Source organism: Sciurus carolinensis, chromosome 15 (genome assembly GCF_902686445.1).
Source record: "Sciurus carolinensis chromosome 15, mSciCar1.2, whole genome shotgun sequence".
In the NCBI taxonomy this organism is placed as follows: Eukaryota; Metazoa; Chordata; class Mammalia; order Rodentia; family Sciuridae; genus Sciurus; species Sciurus carolinensis.
This window is the reverse complement of record NC_062227.1, coordinates 35,336,939-35,352,193: the sequence shown is the minus strand read 5'-3', so window position 1 is coordinate 35,352,193 and position 15,255 is coordinate 35,336,939. Positions and strand designations below refer to the sequence as shown.

At 39.5% G+C, this 15,255-nt stretch overlaps 1 protein-coding gene across 5 annotated transcripts in view; it reads left to right on the top strand.

The window, feature by feature from the left end:
* The window catches only part of Znf521 (zinc finger protein 521), a 270,000-nt gene that overhangs the window by 114,166 nt on the left and 140,579 nt on the right, over positions 1 to 15,255 (top strand). For all 5 annotated transcript variants that reach the window (XR_007105183.1, XM_047526403.1, XM_047526401.1 and 2 more), the window contains one exon: positions 975 to 4,327. Coding sequence is in view for 4 of the 5 variants with exons in the window: in XM_047526401.1 (XP_047382357.1) it covers positions 975 to 4,327 (3,353 nt within the window). In the remaining variant the exon portion in view is untranslated. The remainder of the gene's footprint in view (positions 1 to 974; positions 4,328 to 15,255) is intronic.

Sequence of the window (15,255 nt, the reverse complement as noted above, 5' to 3'; positions counted from 1 at the left end):
CCATAATCATTTATCACTTTTCCTGTTTCCAGTTTTTCACAAGTTGCTTTGTCTCTGCTCACCTCAAAGTGCAGGTCCTGTTTAGCTAAGGAAGTTCAGGCCGCTGAAGCTTTTTGCAAAAGGAAGAAATGGTGGGCCACCTCTTGAACTTTCCAAACAAAATACACTATTAAAATCTGGTCCTTACGAAACTCTCATTTTTTCTTGATCCTGGCTGATCCCAGCTACATGTAATATCGAACAGTACCCTTCTAACATTTAATAATCCATTTTCTGGCCTATGGTATTCGAATCTTTCAGTTATTGAAGAAATCCTGGTTGTCTTTCATTACACAAGACATAATTATTATTGTGTTTTCTGTCTTCTTTCATGTGCTTACTTTTTAATATTTTTTTGCTGAAAGCAATAAGGTCTGTATCAATAAGAACCCCATAAAAGATTTTGGTCTTCAGAATTGCCTTTTTATAGAAAAACAAGCAAAATGCAGAGGGAATTTTTTATTAAATATTAGACATCTGGGTTGACTGCATTAATTTTAAATCATTCCTGTAATATTTCCTCTTTTCATTTGGTTCTTCAGATGCTCACATAATATGCAAATCATTTTAGAATGAATACAAAAGAAACATTAAATATATTAAAAACTGCATTTTAATAAAATTGTCAATGTGTAATATATACCTTGCTTCTAAGGAAGAATGATAAAAAGTAATAAAAGGGTAATTTAGACATAGAACTATTTAATATCTTTTTATATTTTACAGCCCAGTAAAAAGTAAATGTAGAATAAAAGCTTTGGGGTCAGATTTGAAAATGTCTCACTCAAATGTTCTCTCATCTTTTTCTTTTTTTTTTTTCCTTTCTTGAAAGGTTCAAGATGGTCCAACCATGCATACTTGCTGAAATGGTAGAGTAGACTCGCTCTTAAATTCTCAGTACATGTAATGAAACGTCCCGTTACTTCTCGTTGCAGATGGAGTGGATGTTGAAGATGATCCCACATGCTCTTGGCCAGCCTCCTCACCTTCTAGTAAGGACCAGACTTCCCCTAGTCATGGAGAAGGTTGCGATTTTGGAGAGGAAGAAGGTGGCCCCGGACTGCCATACCCATGTCAGTTCTGTGACAAGTCGTTTAGCCGCCTCAGCTACCTAAAGCACCATGAGCAGAGTCACAGTGACAAACTGCCTTTCAAATGCACCTACTGCAGTCGGCTGTTCAAACACAAGCGGAGCCGAGACCGCCATATAAAGCTCCACACGGGGGACAAGAAGTACCACTGCAGTGAATGTGATGCTGCGTTCTCCAGGAGTGATCACTTGAAGATCCACTTAAAGACTCACACGTCCAACAAGCCATATAAATGTGCCATTTGTCGCCGTGGGTTCCTGTCCTCTAGTTCCTTACATGGACACATGCAGGTTCATGAGAGGAACAAGGACGGTTCCCAGTCTGGTTCCAGGATGGAGGACTGGAAGATGAAGGACACTCAGAAGTGCAGTCAGTGTGAGGAAGGCTTTGACTTCCCGGAAGACCTCCAGAAGCACATTGCAGAGTGCCACCCCGAATGCTCCCCGAACGAGGACCGAGCGGCCCTGCAGTGCGCCTACTGCCACGAGCTCTTTGTGGAGGAGACCTCCCTCATGAACCACATGGAGCAGGTGCACAGCGGGGAGAAGAAGAACTCCTGCAGCATCTGTTCTGAGACTTTCCACACTGTTGAGGAACTGTACAGCCACATGGACGGTCACCAGCAACCGGAGTCCTGCAATCACAGCAACAGCCCTTCCCTGGTCACGGTGGGCTACACCTCCGTGTCCAGCACGACTCCAGATTCCAACCTCTCAGTGGACAGCTCAACCATGGTGGAGGCTGCCCCACCAATCCCAAAGAGTCGAGGGAGAAAGAGGGCTGCTCAGCAAACCCCTGACATGACCGGCCCCTCGAGTAAACAAGCAAAAGTCACCTACAGCTGTATTTACTGCAACAAGCAGTTATTTTCCAGTCTTGCAGTTCTGCAGATTCACCTAAAAACTATGCATTTAGATAAGCCAGAACAGGCCCATATTTGTCAGTATTGCTTGGAGGTCTTGCCCTCACTGTATAACCTAAATGAACATCTTAAGCAAGTGCATGAAGCTCAGGACCCAGGCCTGATTGTTTCTGCCATGCCTGCCATAGTTTACCAGTGCAACTTCTGTTCTGAAGTTGTCAACGACCTCAACACCCTTCAGGAGCACATCCGATGTTCTCACGGATTTGCAAACCCTGCAGCTAAGGACAGTAATGCATTCTTTTGTCCTCATTGCTATATGGGGTTTCTCACTGACTCTTCCCTCGAAGAGCATATAAGACAGGTTCATTGTGACCTCAGTGGCTCTCGGTTTGGGTCCCCAGTGCTTGGGACGCCAAAAGAACCAGTAGTGGAAGTCTATTCCTGTTCCTATTGTACAAATTCGCCAATATTCAACAGTGTTCTTAAACTGAATAAGCATATCAAAGAGAATCATAAAAACATTCCCTTGGCCCTGAATTATATTCACAATGGGAAAAAATCCCGGGCCTTGAGCCCCCTGTCTCCTGTGGCCATAGAGCAGACATCTCTTAAGATGATGCAGGCAGTAGGGGGCACACCTGCGCGTCCGGCTGGAGAATATATCTGTAATCAGTGTGGTGCTAAGTACACGTCTCTAGACAGCTTTCAGACTCACCTAAAAACTCATCTTGACACTGTGCTGCCGAAATTGACCTGCCCTCAGTGCAACAAGGAATTCCCCAACCAAGAATCCTTGCTGAAGCATGTGACCATTCACTTTATGATCACCTCAACGTACTACATCTGTGAGAGTTGCGACAAGCAGTTCACATCAGTGGATGACCTTCAGAAACACCTGTTGGACATGCACACCTTTGTCTTCTTCCGCTGCACCCTCTGCCAAGAAGTTTTTGACTCAAAAGTTTCCATTCAGCTGCACTTGGCTGTGAAGCACAGTAATGAAAAGAAGGTCTACCGGTGCACGTCCTGCAACTGGGACTTCCGTAATGAGACTGACCTGCAGCTCCACGTGAAACACAACCATCTGGAAAACCAAGGCAAGGTACACAAGTGCATCTTCTGCGGCGAGTCCTTTGGCACTGAGGTGGAGCTTCAATGCCACATCACAACTCACAGTAAGAAGTACAACTGCAAGTTCTGCAGCAAAGCCTTCCATGCCATCATTCTGCTAGAGAAACATTTGCGGGAGAAACATTGTGTGTTTGAAACCAAGACGCCCAACTGTGGAACAAATGGAGCCTCTGAGCAGGTGCAGAAAGAGGAAGTGGAGCTGCAGACCTTGCTGACCAACAGCCAGGAGTCCCACAACAGTCATGATGGGAGCGAGGAAGATGTGGACAGCTCGGAGCCTATGTATGGGTGTGACATCTGTGGGGCGGCATACACTATGGAAACTCTGTTGCAGAATCACCAGCTCCGGGACCACAACATCAGACCTGGAGAAAGTGCCATCGTGAAGAAGAAAGCCGAGCTTATTAAAGGGAATTACAAGTGCAACGTGTGTTCTCGAACCTTCTTCTCTGAAAATGGTCTCCGTGAACACATGCAGACCCACCTTGGCCCAGTCAAACACTACATGTGCCCTATTTGTGGAGAACGTTTCCCCTCCCTTTTAACTCTTACAGAACACAAGGTCACGCACAGTAAGAGCCTTGATACTGGAAACTGCCGGATTTGCAAGATGCCTCTCCAGAGCGAAGAGGAGTTCTTGGAGCATTGCCAAATGCACCCTGACTTGAGGAATTCTCTGACGGGATTTCGCTGCGTAGTGTGCATGCAGACTGTGACCTCCACCTTGGAACTCAAAATCCATGGGACATTCCACATGCAAAAGACAGGGAATGGGTCCACCGTCCAGACCACTGGGCGTGGCCAGCACGTCCAGAAACTGTACAAATGCGCATCTTGCCTCAAAGAATTCCGTTCCAAGCAAGATCTGGTGAAACTTGACATCAACGGCCTGCCATATGGTCTGTGTGCTGGCTGCGTGAATCTCAGTAAGAGCAGTAGCCCAGGCATCAGCCTCCCGCCCAGCACGAATAGACCGGGTTTGGGCCAGAATGAGAATCTGAGTGCCATCGAGGGCAAAGGCAAGGGAGGGGTACTGAAGACGCGCTGCTCCAGCTGCAATGTGAAGTTCGAATCTGAAAGTGAACTCCAGAACCACATCCAAACTGTGCACCGGGAGCTCGTGCCAGATAGCAACAGCTCGCAGTTGAAAACACCGCAAGTGTCGCCCATGCCCAGAATCAGTCCCTCCCAGTCGGATGAGGTAACTTGCCTTTCTAACATTTGCTGTTTAACCTCCTCAAGAAACTGTCCCCACTCTATGCTTGCACTCTCCACAGCCTTATTTATTGTCGTGTGCCAAAAAATGCTTAGTTTGAAATGCAGTGGTTTTTTCCCCCATAGCCATTAGCTGGCAATTACTTGCTTCTTGATAAGCAGCATTTTGGCTTGAATGGTGCAAAACAGGACTAATTCCAGTCTCCCTAGGATATTGTCTTCTCTGTGACTGAAGAGACCAGCACTCATGCCAACACCACTGAGATCTGGAATCTCAGCATAGCTTCACCGAGAGTTGAAATCCCCAGCTATGACTTGTGTGTATGGCAGAGAGATAATGACACAAAAGTAAGATAGTATGAGCCAACATGCTGGCTTAGAGTAAATTAAAAAGAATATATATATTGGTGGATAACAAATTGGGTAGAGGTGGCTTTTTAATACTGTGTTGTCAACACTCACTGTTTTTCTTTGTCTTGTGTGGGTAGTGAGGAAAATACTTTCTCACAACAGGGTTTTTTAAAAGCCCCTGCATTTATTAAGCACCACATGCCCATTATCTGTTTAAAGGCGCTATCCCTGAGTCTTCACTCTCTGGGCTTCAAAATTAATGTTGTTTTCCCCCTCAGCTTCGGAGTACTGTAGTTTCATGTTTTCTTTACCCTGATGAGTAGAAGAAACAAGTTCATTTACAATGAAGCAGTTTTATAAGTCATCATTCCTAGAAGCTGAGCAGAGGATGGCTCTTTTTAATGTAATTTCTTTCTGCTTTATCACCTGGTTTCTAATAGCTCTTTCCACTTCCCTACCTGCCCCTATCTAGAGATCCATCCAAATGAAAACCCCAGGGAGATCCTTGTCCCTTCAGTTTGGGGTGACTGCATTTCCTTATCTTGTCTCTGCACTCACACCCTCTTGGAGGGCTCCCTGCATCTCCCTGCAGATAGCCATCAGGCAGCTGGTGGGGGAGAGCTGAGGAGGCAGCGGAGAGCCCATCCTCACCAAATGTGGCATCTGTGTGACAGGCAGACTCCCAAACTTTAAAGCTGCTCTCCCTTCTCCCCTCCCAAAGTAAATCTGCACTTTCCTCTCATTTGAATAAATGAAATCCTTTCAAACTGATGAAGGCAGCTGGGAGAACATAGTTTTGATCACGGCTCATGGCTCATGTGTGGGATCTAGTGCAGTAGATTCTTTTGAAACAATTATTAGTTGTTATAATCATGAAATGAAATTTTTTTTACACTCTGTATTTCAAAAGTGTTAAGCCTGCAGTAAAGTTAAATGAGTAACGGGATGAACATGTGTGGTGTTGTGTATATAGATCCCAGATTTACCAGATAGGAACATAGGAACATTTCATTGCAGCCCCATCTCTGTCTCTGCAACATTTTTTTTTTTTTTAAATCAGCCTGAGCCATATGAAAGTAAGTTGTACCTACTGATATCCTCTTAAAATAAAGGCATTTTTTTTATTTAACCATGATACTATTAGCTAAGACAAATTAACAAGAAATCAGATAAATGCAGAACATCATATATAAGAGGTTCATGTTAAAACTTCCCCAGTTGTCTCCAAAATGTCTTCTGTATTTTAGTGTTATAGAATAAGGATTCTTTAAAAAATTATGCAGAAATTACTTGTGTCTTCTTTCTAGGAGTTTGAATATTCATGCTTAGTGTGTAATATGATTTAAAATGACTGTGTGTGTGTACCTGTGTGTGTGATTGGGGTGTTCTGCATTTAAAATCAAGCAAAACTAAGTGGTGGTGGCACACCTATAATCCCAGTGGCTTAAGAAACTGAGGCAGGAGGATCCCAAGTTCAAAGCCAGCCTTAGCATCTTAGTAATGCCCTCGGCAACTTAGCAAGACCCTGTCTCTAAATAAATAAATAAATAAACAAATAGGGCTAGGGATGTGGTTAAGCACCCTGGCTTCAATCCTCAGCAGCCAAATAAAATAAAATAAAATAAAGCAAAACTTGCCTCTCATGTTTGCTAATAAATTGTTTATAAAAAGGCATATGCCTACTTCTTATGTATTCATGGTTTATATTTTCTGATATTTGTAAATTACTACATGTTATAATGCCTTTTGAGATGAAATATTTCAAAAATGAGGGCAGATATAGGAATAATATTTACACATTAATTTGGTTAGAGTTACACAATTAGGAAACTTTATTCCTAAAGCATGTTCAGTCCTTTAATTACAGTTAAAATTTTAATAATACAGCTTATCTGTATCTGTATCTTGCATTTACATGGACTATTATTTAAAATATTTTTTAAAAACTTTAAGACTTACAGTAGTGTTTTTTAAGTGCTTAGCTACTACAGGTCAAAAATGACTTTTTATGCAAAAGGGTCCCTTTCTATGAAATCTGATTATTCCTGGCTTGCAACAATGTCCTTAGTTTATATATTTTTTTTGTACCTCAACATTTTCATCATTCAGGATCACCATTTTCATTGTACTATTTAAGTCATAAAATTTATGGTACTCTCTAAAGTTTAAAATGTACGGTAGATTATATTATTTAGATTGACATAGAAAATTATCTAACATACATACAGTTTTACAAAAAAGAAGCCTATGACTATAATATGCTGCCAAGAAAGGGACATAGAATAAGTATTCATTTATTCACATTCTTGGTTAGTCAAGTTAAACATGTAATTTCACATTATGAGTGGCATGTAAATTTTTTGCCAGAGTAGGTAAAAGAGAAGTTACTATATAGGGCTTTGTCAAAAGTTAAATAAATCATTCAGGAATAAATTTTATCACAAAAAGAAATGTGATGTGACTATCTATTGGCTTAGTTGTCCCAGGTAAGAGCTGAAGGACTTAGCAGTGTATGTGATATTTTCATCTCATCTTCTTGCTGAGGGTTGAGGTTTCTGAAGAGAAAAGGAGACCACAGGATACAATCAGACCTAGACCCACAGATATTGTGAAGAATGAGATTAGATTTTTCTGGATCATGATTTATGATCACATAAGAATATTTACATGCATCTTTCCAAAACTGAAAAAAATATTACTTGACTGATAATTATCTAATTAAAATAGACTTAAATTTAGATATAAATCTAGGTAAAGTATTATATAAATTCATACAATTCAAAAAATCTACGGAAGATAAGATACATGGTACTCACAGAAGGTTAATTATAGGTAGCTGTCAAGTCATGAAGGTGCTTGGAATTGAAGACAGAAGATCTGAATTTGAACTTCATTTCTTTTGCTTAATGCTTTCTGAATTTGTGAGAAAATATTTTCTTTGTGCCCAAATTCTATGACTATTAATCTAAATCTATGGAACTTTGTTTTGAATAAACTATTTTGGGAAACTCATTCATTCTTTGCTCCTCAGAGTTTGAATATGTTATCAATTACCCATAACCTACAGTGTCCACTACCACATGGTAGTGTTAATCTGAGACAGGAAGAACTCTGGCCATCTAGCTTTTTCTGCACACAGCACACCTTGCCGGGTTCCTGACATTTATGTGGTGTTGAATAAATGTTGATTCTTCTGGATTTGATGACACTGACCTGGCTTTCTGGTCAGGTGCTGCCCCATCTGGACCTCAAAATGTCACCTCATGACTTTACATTTCTATGATAGATATTGGAAGCATGTGTTCTTCTGCTTCCATTTTTCCAAGATGCTTCATAGTCATGTTTCTCTGAGGGACTGTTTACTCACATTTCAAGTCACACCATCCCCACCAGTCCATTGAAATTGCTCTTGTAAGAGTTATCATTCTCTTCCTTTTGCAAGATTTATGGACAGTGCCACTGAATCAAAACTAGAAGGAACAATGGAGGCCATCTGATTGAGTCACCTGTTTTACAGACAAGGAGACAGACCCAGGTAAACTGAGATTACCTAAGAGCACACAACTAGTAAGTGGAGGCTACTAGATGGTTCAGATCTCTAACTCCAGGTTCAAGATTTTCCTTTCATACTCTCACAGGTACTTTTCTCTAGCCGCTGGGTAAGCCCCGTCCTTTCCACAAACTCCTCTCAGGGTTGCAGTGTTCTTTCCTCTTCTCATTCATTTCTTGCTCCCTGCAAAAGATTTTCTGCCCCCATGACTTTACTGCAGCTGACTTCTCTAAGGTCTCTGCTGTCCTAATTATACCAATGTAATGCAATTTTTATAAAAAGATATCTTAGTTACTGTTGTCACTAAGTACTTGTCTCTGGTGGCCATTCTCTTTTTATTGAGCCTCTGTCTTCCTTTCTGGCTCCCATCTTACCTCCGTGAGTGTTCTGTGTCCTTCTGCTTCCTTTGCCCAGTTGTGTAAGTTAGTGTTCCCCTAGTTGCACCCTTCCTGTGACCTCAACCAAGTCCATAGCTTTGACTGCCACCTTTTACTGATGAGTATCCAAATATTGTCTCCAACGGATGGGAGAGAACTTTGGGAACTGACAGAAGTACTCTACAGCTTGATTGTGGAACTGGTTACATGACTGTGTATATTGTTAGTACTCACCAGATGTAATCTTCACAGATAATTTTTTTTATGGGACGTACACCTCAGTGAAGCTAATTTAGAAAACAATGATGTCTCCATCTCACCTTTCTTCTGAGCTTCACATTCATATACTCCACTATCTGCTGGACTACCCATGACCTTCAAACTTAGTGGGTCTAAAATCAAACTCATCTTTTTCTAAACCTGCTTTTTCTCCTTATATTTAATTTCACTCATGGATCCACTGATCTTCCCAGTCTCTTTTCTCCTCTCCATATTAACTTATGTATATTTCTTAACCCCTCCCCCCTCCTCCTCACCATATATGAAGTTCAGTCTCAGATCATCTTTCATCAAACCACTGAAGCACTGACATGAGTCACTGACTTAAGTCTTACTGTTTTTGAATCTGTGTGAACAGAGCTACCAGAACAATCTATCTAAAACACAAATCTTTATAACACGTCACTTCCTATTTGAAGCATTTTTAAGTGCTCTGAACCTCCATTCCCACAGGAAAATATAATATTTTATTGTGAAAGACAGGACCCTTCAGGTTTGGGTCCCTGAATAAGTTCTCCCTTCCTTTTCTTACACTTACCTTATTCTGTAATTGGAAGCACTTGAACTCATACCCCACATCATGTTGCTTCTGTGTCTTGCTAAGGTTGTTCTGTTCCTTCTACCCAAATGCTCCCTGTCCTCCTGGATGTCTTCCCTCTGCCACGAGACTGCCCAACCTATTCTGTTTTCTGGAGAGCATCTGCTCTAGAAGGCCTCCTGTGAGCCTGACTTTCCACCACACACACCTCCCTACCTGTCAAACACTCTGTAAAAATGTAGTAAATATTATATAAAAATTGCTACATCACATTATAATTGTCTGTTTACAGTTCTCTTTTCCTCCCATGAATTCCTGGGGAAAGAACTCCCGTAGTCCCATACCTAAAACAGCACCACACCTGTCATAGGCAAATGCCTCAATCAGGGTGCCTCCCAGAGTTCTCCTGATGTTTGCCAGGACACCTGTCCCCCTAAGCATCTTTATGCAGGAAGCCCCTGGCATAGTAACAGGAACCTGGAACATGGGTGTTAGGCACAGGATTGCTATGCATGTTTTACCCCATGTGGACCCAGTGTTGTTTCATCGTCCTTGACGTTCTTCCCTGGGCGTTGTGAGCATGGGTCCTGTGTGCTGCTTGATCCCATTCCATCTCAAGGTTTATTTCCCAAAGAAACTACAATTGAACCTCCCATGGCTACTAGCTCTCATTCCCCAGGATGGAGAAAGAGTCGTCCTGTGTTCATGTCCTCCGTGGCATTAGGCAGAGGGACAGCTCTTTCCTGATGTCCTCTCTGACTTGTGACATCCTTCTCCCAACTTTCTTCCCACTGCTGCATTTACAGGCTTTTCCTGCTGTTCCTGTTGTAACCATGCAAGTGTTCTCTAAGGCCACTCCAAAACCCTGCTTTTCTTCTCTGCTCTTGATGGGCAGCTCCTCTATTCGTGTGACTGTAACTATGTCTATGAAAAGAGTTTCCGAACTTATATTTCCTACCTAGTTCTCCTCTTCATTTAAGTGACCACGTTCCTGCAGCTTCACATATCAGTTTGGATCTCTTTTTGGTGTATGTCCACACCACACTGTTGATTTTCTCTCCCGAAACCTATTCTTCCAGATTTCCATCATTTTAATAAAGGGAAACACCTGATACCCAGTTATTCCAGCAAGAAACCTGGAAGTCATCTCAGTTCCTCTCTCCGCTCATTCTCCCCATCTAGTCTATTAATAAGAACAGATGTCTTCAGATGTCTCGTTCACTCCTTTCCAGCTCCAGAACCATCTTCTTGGTTCGGGTGGTGGCATTTCTTGCCTGGATACTGCAGTTTCCTTTCTTCCTCTTCTACCTGCTTCCAACCCATTCTTCATGCCGCAGTTGGAAGTTGTAGACATATAAATTAAATGATGTCTTCAGTGGCTTCCTATTCCCTCAAAAAAAGAGAAAATGCCAGCATATTGCCAGCTTAGAAGGCTAGGTATAGCCTGGCTATGGCAGGCTGTTCTCTCTTAGGGGACTTCTCATGCACTGTGTCCATCTTCCTGAGCAGGAGTCAGCTTCTGATCTCTGTATGTGCTTCCTCCTCACCAAGGCTGCTTTTACCAGTCAGCCCCTCAGATTCACTGGATCTTTCTCATTTGTCAGGTGGACCTTCCCTGAAAATCTTATCAAGCTTGGTCTCTTCCTTCCTTTGAAAATTGTCATTATTGGTTACTTATTTCCTTTTTCACATCTGAACACACATGAATTTATCCTAATGGCTCAGTCAACAGAGTTGAATGAATAAATACAGTAAAGTACATCAGAATAACAAAAACAGTGTTCATTTGTTTGCAGGTACATCTAATACATAGTAATTAAGATTTAGAGATACGAGTCATTTTGCCCAAAACTATTTAGATGCTTTAAAATTAGATTTGATCTAAACAAATATGCTTAAAAGACTTGAAGTTTCTAACAATTCAGGATTCATCTTTAAAATGAAGATCTGACTTAAGTGCCTGAGAGTCAGTGTTCTCCCTTCAGGGTTCTTGTTCTGAAAATGGCAATGTACCTGGTAATAAGTCAAAACCTACTCAAGTTCAAGAGTGCTGTTTTACATTATTTTGTCTAATAAAATTTCCATACGAAGCTGAAAAAAAAATAGAAGGTTGGAGAACCACTTCAAAGTTTTTGTTATTTCAAATTGCTGATACGAAGTTTTGCTAAGTATTCAAAGAACAAAAATAAATGGGGTGAGCTCTCTCTTAAATGGTATTTTAAAATTAAGTAGAAAATTTCTATGACCAAATAAATTTTTAAGATTCAAGATGTTCTCAAAATAGACTGAATTGCTTTGCCAAGTCTAATCTGCCTTCCAGATTTATTGTTGTTGTGCTCAATATTTGCTTGGTGTGTACCCAGTACTAGAAAGGGAGTTAACAACCCTGGCATGAGTATCAGGGTGTGGGACATGGAAGCAGTTGCCTCATGTCCATTTTGTGTCACCAGCCCCATGATCACCTTGTTTTGACCATTGTCCCACACAATGACCTCCTTAGATTTTGTGTTTACTTTCAGTTCTGAACTTTCTTGTTGATGTTTACCCAATGGCAAGAACGTCTTTTTAGAATTTATCAAAATTAAAAATAGGGATGTTTTTGTGTGTACAACCCTGAACCCTGCCTTGTTATCTATAATATTCATCTTTTTGGTACTAGGTTAAAAAAGTTTGGAATCACATAGTTTCAGAACTCTATTGAGGAGGAGGATTTATATTTTTGACTAAAATTGTGTCAGGATGGGAAATTAGTTCAATGTCTTCTCAAGATGATTTTGAACATAAAAAGCTACATTTTGGATCTTTCATTTCTATATTTCTCTGTCACATGTTATAGATAGGGTTCTGTCACATGTACCTTGTGTTCCTAACTATTTAACAGAGAGCCTAAACATGAGAACCTTTGCCAAAAGCTTTAAGAAATCCTACATAGGCAGTTTCCCTGGCTTATACTTTGTTTTGGCCATTTTACATTTTAAATCTGTATGTTTCCGAAGGTTCTATCATTAATCCACCTTTTTTTCTCATCACTGTCATTTTCCAGTGACCTCATTATCATCCCATAGAGAGCAGCAAAACATTGTTTCAGTTTTCAACCTCTATTTAACTCCTCATCTTCAGCTTCCCCTTGGAAATTGCCCATTGGATATTCTGCTAGCCCTTTAATTAAATCACAGCATAATTTCACTGTTCTCTCATTTTGGTCCATATTCCATCCTTCTCCTGACCATTCTTTTCCAAAACTTTGTCTCTGCTTCCTGTATGTTCTTGCTTTTGCTCACTTGCTGTCCCACACTCACAGGGTACCAATGATTTTTGTTTTCTAATTTCTCATGTATTTGCATCTCTTGGCTCCTGTCTCCAGACCAAATGTCAACTGGTCTCCTTTACTCTCTTCTTATCCTAAAGTAAGTCTCAACACATTTAAAAGATGAGGATCACAGGAGTCACATTCTCTGACTATAATACAAGTAAGTTATAAATGAAAAAAATACATGTTTAAAAAACTTGGGGGCTGGGGAGATAGCTCAGTCGATAGAGTGCTTGCCTTGCATGCACAAGGCCCTGGGTTCCATCCCCAGCACCGCAAAAAAAAAACAAACAAAAAAAAAACAAACAAAAAAACAATTTGGGAAATTTCGGGGCTGTGGTTGTAGCTTAGTGGTAGAGCACTTGCCTGGCATTTGTGAGGCACTGGGTGATCCTCAGCACCATATAAAAATAAATAATAAAATAAAGGTATTGTGTTCATTTACAACTAAAAATAGTTTTTTAAAAACTGTAAATTTCAAAGTTAAAAATTAAGGACAAAGAAGAAATTAAAAATATTTATAATTTTTAATTTTTAGATAATTACATTTAAAAAGTTGGGAGATGTAACTAAAGCAGTATTTAGAGGGAATGTTTTTAGAAAATAAAATGTATATTAGAAAATTAAAAAAGCATATTATCAATGAACTAAAGATGCAGCTTGAGATATGAAGAACAGAACAGCATACAAAGTAGAAGAATGAAAAATCAAACTAAGTAAAAGTATTGAAATAAAAAACAAAGAATGAACAACAAGGAAGCCAACAAAGTAAAAAGTTAGTTTTTCTTTAAAAAAAAAAGACTAAGAGAATTTGTAAATCTCTGGTGAGATTAATTAGTAAAAAGCATCACAAGTACATAATATTAATGAAAAGGAGAGACAACTTCATATATGCAGAAGTTCAAAAGATAATAGTTGAATTACTACACATATCAAAATGACTATACTAAGAAAGAATTCAAGAGTTGTTTCTTTAAGAGAATGAAGAACAATTATAGAATTCTCTGGGAGTTTAATTTCATGCAACTGTTTTTAAACCTTGAACAGAATATACTGAAGTTAAGGACTAACCTATTTTTTGCCCATCAATTCTATTCCTAGGTTCATATTTAAGAGAAATGAGGGCACATATGTACCACAAGTTATGAATAAGAACAGTCTAGTAGTTTTATGTATGTAAAGTTCCAATTGGAATCAACCGAAATGTCCACCAAAATAGAATATGGGCATCTGTATCATGGTATGGATTCATCCCATTCATAATGGAATACTACACAGAAGTAAAGAATGAACTACTGCTCTGCTGCAACCTGGATGACTCATATACATAATGTTGTAAAGAAGGCACCCACGTATACAACTGATGACATTTAAGAGTGGGCAAAACTAATATGTGATGATCGAAGTTAGAGTAGTTACCTCTGGGATGGAACCAACTAGGAAGAGGTAGGAAAGTCTTCTGGGTCCTGGAAGTATTCCAGCCTTGCTCCATGAGGTTGTTACACTGGTGTGTCCACATGTAAGATCTCACCAAGCCACACCATTAAGATCACTGCAGTTTACTATATGCTTGTTATTTCTCAATTAAAATTTTACAAAAAATACTAAAAATTGCACAAGAATAAGAGAATACTATGTGTAACTTTATGCTACCAGCTAGAAAGTTTCAACTCTATGGAAACACTCAGCATAATGTAAGTTATCAAAACAGGCTCGAAAAGCAGGGTGGGGGAGTAAAATGATTACATAAACATTAAAGAGCTTAATAAATTCTTGAAAATATTCCCACAAAGAAAACACCAAACCCAACTGGCTTTCAAGGTGAGTTTTCCTTAAGCATACACATAATTCTAAAGCTGTGCCAGAAAATAAAAAAAGATAGAACTCTCCAGTTTGTTGAACGAATATGGTCTAATCTTGATATGAAAACCAGACAAAGATGGTAAAAAAGAAACATTTTGATCAATTTTATATCTAAAAAATTTAAAGAACATAGACATTAAATGCCCTGTGTATAAAAATAAGATTTTATTTTATGATTAAAATGGACTTATCACAATAATACAAGGTGGATTCAATCTCAGAAATTCCATTAATTTACCACATTAACAAAGAAGATATATATTTTTCTCAAGAGTTGCAGGAAAAATAAATCCAACATCCTTTCATCATATAAAAACACTAAAATAGGAATAAGCAGCAATTTCCTTAACCTAAGAAAAATGTTGTTTGGCAAACATCATAATTAGTGGAGAAATTTTAATGCAATGAATATTTTCACACTTGTGGGATAATATTAACAAAGGTGAAATGAAAATGTAAGTATTAAAATGAAGCATAAAAATTGAAAAGAAATTAAACCCACAAAGGACATACATTTGTGTATAAAACAATATGCAAAGATTCTAAGGACAATTATAGTAAAACTTTAACAAAGTTGCTAGATGCCAATCAAATCATTTAAGTCAATCAGTTATTTATTCACCCTCGAACCCCAAAACAAACAAAA